Here is a 6,000-nt window from a genome sequence, read left to right as displayed (position 1 = left end):
TGGTAGGTTATAATTTGAGTAATTTCTATAGCCCAGATACCCAAATGTTTAATAAACATGAATTAGTACTCATTTTAACATACTTAGCTGTTCCAAGTCCGTTTATCAAAATCACTTGCTCTATGTATGTGTATGAGCACAGCACACGCACTCCTTAATTCCTTAAGACAGTCTTGCTCCCCTAAAGAGAAAAACTGGCTTTCCATCAACATGCTACCAGATTAGATTAAGCCTCTTCGAAAATCAGAAGTGGGCCAATTTTCAGATAAATGAAAAGAGAAAATACTTATTTAGAATGACAAAAATTAAGCGTGGCAAAAGTAGTGACTTTTATTTACAATTGCATGTATCAAGATTACAATAAAAACACTAGTGATACCATCCGAACAAAAGCAATGATTTATTGGTAATGGCAATGAATGGAATATTGACAGTCTCTGACGAGAATCAAGCAATTATCCAGGAGCTGTAGATCTGATTGCAATATGGTCTTCCAGTGTCTTTTGTACCTTAGTGGCTTTCTCCTTTTTTGCCAACTACCTAGAAAACAAAAATAACTTTACATGTACATCTTATTGATTTAGAAATATGCGTTATTTTCAAAATAATATTACTAATTGGTAATCACCTTTAAAACCTGGTATTAATTTTCATCCCTGGTTGTTTTTTTTTTTTTTTTTTTTTTGGCATGCAGTGTATTTTCACTGTTGAAGCAAACTGTGACCTTCCCTTTCCTCCCAGCCTCAAGGAATTAAAAATAAAACACATGCAGGCTATTTTTGGATTCCCACACTGTTTAAAGGAAAAGCAAAGCAATTTTTCAAAACAAGGTTGACAGTTTAGAGAAGTTAATAAAAGGATGATGCTATATGAGTGAAATATATTTGGAAAACTATTTTTAGGCAATTAGAAATCAAATGTCGATCACAAAATACTCTAGAATCAAGAGTATGCTAAACTTATGTCTAAATGCCCAAGATGACAGGTTTCTAGACTTTTCTCTCAATATGTAGATATGCAATGAAAAGAGATTAAAAATGACTAATTTTGCCTAGCTACTATTTTTAAAAAACCCTGGCTGCTACAAATGTACTATAAAAAACATAAAGAATAAATCTTGTTTCTGTCAATGATTAGAAAAATTCTCCATCAGAGGGCTTTAAAATGTCCTAGTTGATATAAATGTGACAGCATAAAAATATAATAAACCTGGTTTCTACCAACAGTGCTAGAAAACAAATTCTCTGTGGGAAGGTTCTAGAATTATGTTTTAAGCAAATAATTTACTTAAAACCTGGTTTATCATTAGATAATATAGTCTCACAGCAGAAATGCCTCTAAAGAAATCTACTTGATGGGGCGCCTGGGTGGCTCAGTGGATTAAGCCGCTGCCTTCGGCTCAGGTCATGATCTCAGGGTCCTGGGATCGAGCCCCGCATCGGGCTCTCTGCTCAGCGGGGAGCCTGCTTCCCCTTCTCTCTCTGCCTGCCTCTCTGCCTACTTGTGATCTCTCTATCTGTCAAATAAATAAATAAAATCTTTAAAAAAAAAAAAAAATAAAAGAAATCTACTTGCAAGCTACTGAAGATGTATTTGTATACAAAAAGATTTCTATGGGGTGCTTGGATGGCTGTCAGTTAAGCATCTGCCTTCAGCTCAAGTCATGATCACAGGGTCCTGGGATCAAGCCTCTCATCAGGCTCCCTGCTCAGTGGGGAGCCTGCTTCTCCCTCTCCCTGCTCTCCCCGTGCTTGTGTATGCACGTGCGTACTCTTTCTGTCCAAAAAAAAAAAAAAAAATCTTAAAAAAATATTTCTATGTTTATTTATAAATGTAATTTTCATATTTTAACTGATTCTGCTCCAAAGGGTAGTGTGAATCAAGCAAAACTCATTAAGGTCTTCAGTACATGTCTGGCCTAAAACAGAACGTGGCAGGGTCAATGCCATTCATAAGAGAAAATTATAAAAATAAAAACCCTTCCACTTAAAATTCCCAATCATATGATGTCAGACATGCCACTTTCCTGACCTTGAGGAAAACCAGTTCCATTACTTTAAAAGAGCTCCTCTCCAATCTACGAAAACCATATGTTAGAAAGCCCAAAAAGCCAGAAAGATACTAAAGAGATAGTCTCATAAAATATGTGGTTAAGAGTAAAAAAATCAGGGTTTAAGAGCCAAGGGGGGCGCCTTCTTAAGAAAAGAGGGAAGGTAGCAATATTTGTATCACAAATGAATTTAAGCAGATAAACACTGAAAGCATTATTGATCATTATCATCACTTGGGAACACACAAAACACAGAGCTATTAGATTAAGCAAAAGAAAACAAAAACAACTAATATTAAAAATTAAAATTTTAGCAGATGTGATACAGAAGACACAAATCTGCATACTGTTTCACAGGTTGATAACTCTCAACTTGCCAATGTGTATTCTCTGTAAAAAAGAAGAAATTCAGCATTCCAATACGGATTTCTCTCATCCCAAACATAAAGAAGTATTTTATTCATTTTTAAGTGTATATTACACCTCAAACAATCGTCTAGGTACATCAAAATTAGGTGTCAAAAATATTTATTCAGTGAAGAGTCCATTGATCTTCTATGTTAAAATTTAAACCAGCCTAACACATTCAGTCCTTCTTTCAACGCCTTGAGCTCACTTGGGTAGACAAAGCAGTGGACGTGCCCATAATTAATAAGCAAAGACTTTGGAGCTGCAGTTCCATTGAGAAAAGAAAATCCATGTCTTCTAACTAAAGCTTATTCAATATATTACACTGGTTCTAGTATAAAAGAAGTTAATGAAACTGTTCATATCTAAACTGCTTCTATAGTTCCCAAAAAATAAAATTTAAACTTTAGATTGGATTAAAACATCCAACAACTAGTTAAGTCTGAAAGCATTTACAACATTTTATTGCAATATGATTCCTCAAAATGGTAGTACAAAAATGAAATATGAGAAAGTAAAAAAAAAAATAAAAGTCAGGGGAGCAACATGGTATGATAATAAAATTAAAGCACTTAGTTGCAAGCCCAAAATAAAAAGCAACCAAAACATAAGGCCAAATGAGACACATGGCTAGAATAAGATCTGAAGAAAGAGATGGCTGAGGAAATCTAGGTTACAAGGCTGATCCAGATGACAGAAACTGAAGAAATCTTGCACCAACAATGGCGAGAACATGGGAAGGGTGAGAGCAGACAGGTGCTAGATGAGCAGAGAAGCAAGGAGGGGAGTAGAATGAGATAAGGTCAATCTTTATATTACTTCATTTTAAAAAATCTTCTGTTTTTAGTTCATTTGAGTTGCATTAAAAAAGCTGAAAAATAAACAGACAGAAATGTTACAAAAATAGCTGATACGGTGAATGGCCAGTTTAGAAAAGTCTCTTTTTATTACAGTGATAGAAAATCTGCTCTGCTTTTCACATGCACCTCATTCCCTAAGAAGCAGAAGCCCCTTCGATTTTGCTCATTTCTGTGACCTTATATGTTATTATTTTTGTATTAAAATAAAGTAATCCATGTATAGAGCATATTTTAGCAAAGAAAATATCTACTTCCAATTAAGATGGCAAGCTTTTCATGCTGCAACACAAAGAATCCATTTACAACAACAAATAGCTGAAGTGTGTATTATAATCTGTGCACAATGCCTATAATAACCAAAAACAGACAAGTGGGAAGTATGTTCTAGTCTACCAAATCTTAAAAGTACAACCTTTAAAGTTGTAATAGCATGCAAGGAGGTCTAAGATTTCTATCCACATCCAAGATTCATTAGCATTACCTTAGCTTCTGTCACCTTAGTGACACAAGAAGATCAATGACACTCTGAAAACTAAAATTATCTAGAAACAACTCAAATAATATAAAATGTGAACTGAAAATGCAATACAATTCTATCATTCTCTAAGCCATTTTTTATAGCTTTCTTCATTACAGAAAGAGGTATCAAAATGTTCCTCTTTGTGCTGATAAAATACATGCTAAATCTATTTTGAAATTTTAAATTCTAATGACTGTGTAATCCCTTTGAAATTCAGACTGACTAATAAAGTCCTACACCTTCCCATTTTCATGCCCAAGTTCCTATTTTCTACCTGGAGTGCCCCCCTACTATCTTTACCTCCACTGCTATCCATTTCTACTCTCAAAATTTATTTAGTTCAAGACCCTCCCTCCTCCACAGAACATTCTTGTCCTCTCCCAACCATTCTTGGGAAGGAGATATCACTGACCTAGGAAAGTATGAGAATGCCCTATAAAGGAAGAGACTTGAACTAAGGTCTGATTCATTTTGATCAACTTTCCAAAGTTTTTATGTTACCCTATAAGATAAACTTGCTATACACAGAGATTATGATCACACCTAGTACAGTACTACAGGGACAACAAGTACCATATCGTGTATTTATTATGTCCTTTTCTAGAAACCAAACACATTTATAATTTTTAGTAAGCAACTATCTATACTAAATCTAAAGTGGCCAATTTCAGTTAAACATAAATAATTTTTTATTGCAGTTCTCCTACACCAATGTTGTTAACTTAGCAAAATGCAAAAAGGACTGAAATATTAGCTTGCTTTTGAGGAACAATTCAATGAATGACACAAGTCTCATTCAGAAACTAGTAAAAGGAAATGCAACGTAGTATTAACATACATGAGATCATTCAACCAATTAAAATTTATCAGACATTAAAAGCAAGGGACTAACACCAAGAAAGGAATCCATGATAGTATGAAATTATTCTCAAAGTAGTTCTCAGTGTGATCTAGCTGGGGGGTCCCTGACACCCATTCAGGGAGCATTCAAAACTATTTTCATAATAATGCTAAATCGTTATTTGCCTTCTTAATCTCATTGTCTCATAGGTGTACAATGGAGTTTTCCAGAGGCTACATGACCCATGATATCAAACCAGATTGAATGTAGAAGCAGGCATGAGAATGAGAGGGTTCTATTAAGCTAGACAGTAGAATAATTTGTAGGGCATAAAACAATGCTCTTCTTGTTAAATTGGTTTTTATTTTGGAAAATATGTATTTTAATTTAAAAATATTATTTGTGTTAATATATAAGGAGTTTATGATTTATAAGTAATTTTTATATTTTTCAGTTCCATTTCTTAAAAGGTAAACATTAGATAATTATGGCCTACATTAACAAAAGCTCTTTTTGGTCCTCAATAATATTTAATAGTATAAAAGGGTCCTGAGACCAAAATGTTTGAGAACTATTGCTCTACAATAATGTTAAGATAAAAAAAAGTATTTAGTTAAATGAATTCACAGCCAAATTACAAAACAAACACAAATACTCCCAAGCAAGAAAAGTCTAACATCTCTGCTATCCTAAAGACAGTCCAGAAAAAGTAGTTTGGTAAGTCAAAAGAGCGAGAGAGGAGCTAGGAGAGAACACGTGTGAGAGGGAGGATGTTAATACCAAAGAGCTGGAGAGAGATTCTTAGATGGATGATTATTGACATACATTAGAAAAACTGACTGAACGGCAGGCTGGTAAGAAGACAGTCAAAATGGAGCAGTGGTTACTTAAAGAGAAAAATGGAAATCAAACAGCAGGAGCAGAGGTGAGAAGCAGGGAACTTGAGCTGAATTAATGGTATACAGCTTATAGTAGATCTTATGAAGGAATTAAGCTAAAAACAAACATGCAAGGCAGTTAAAGCCAAATCCAATGACACTTAATTCCAACTAGCAATATAACAAAGCAGGCAGCCAAAATGTCTTTGGTGCTCACAATTTTCCCAGTACAGCATATTTCATATCATAAAAATGGAGATGTTTAATCTCTGCTTCTTCTGACCTTCTGATCTGTCTTACATATGGCAAACATTTGACATGACAGATCTAAGTACATTATTGTCCTATAGTTCCCAAAAGTTAATTATGAGACAGGAAGAAATAGTTGTTGAAAACTGACCAGTTAAAATATCTATGGTCAAGGTTATCAATTTTGTAAAAAC

The 6,000-nt window shown here is 34.2% G+C and overlaps 1 protein-coding gene across 2 annotated transcripts in view; it reads right to left on the bottom strand.

The window, feature by feature from the left end:
* Positions 1-305: 305 nt before the first annotated feature.
* The window catches only part of TXNL1 (thioredoxin like 1), a 31,785-nt gene continuing 26,090 nt past the window's right edge, over positions 306-6,000 (bottom strand). Inside the window, exons 8-9 of one of the 2 annotated variants that reach the window (XM_080821157.1) lie at positions 2,398-2,440; positions 306-540 (exon numbers count right to left, since the gene is read on the bottom strand). In XM_080821157.1, coding sequence (XP_080677283.1) covers positions 2,402-2,440 — 39 coding nt within the window. In that variant the 3' untranslated portion in view covers positions 306-540; positions 2,398-2,401. The remainder of the gene's footprint in view (positions 541-2,397; positions 2,441-6,000) is intronic. The other variant, XM_080821158.1, reaches the window with a different exon arrangement.

The sequence above is a fragment of the Martes martes genome (genome assembly GCF_963455335.1).
Source record: "Martes martes genome assembly, chromosome: 13".
NCBI lineage: Eukaryota > Metazoa > Chordata > Mammalia > Carnivora > Mustelidae > Martes > Martes martes.
Note: the sequence above shows the minus strand (reverse complement) of the source record. Positions and strands in the feature narration are given on the sequence as shown.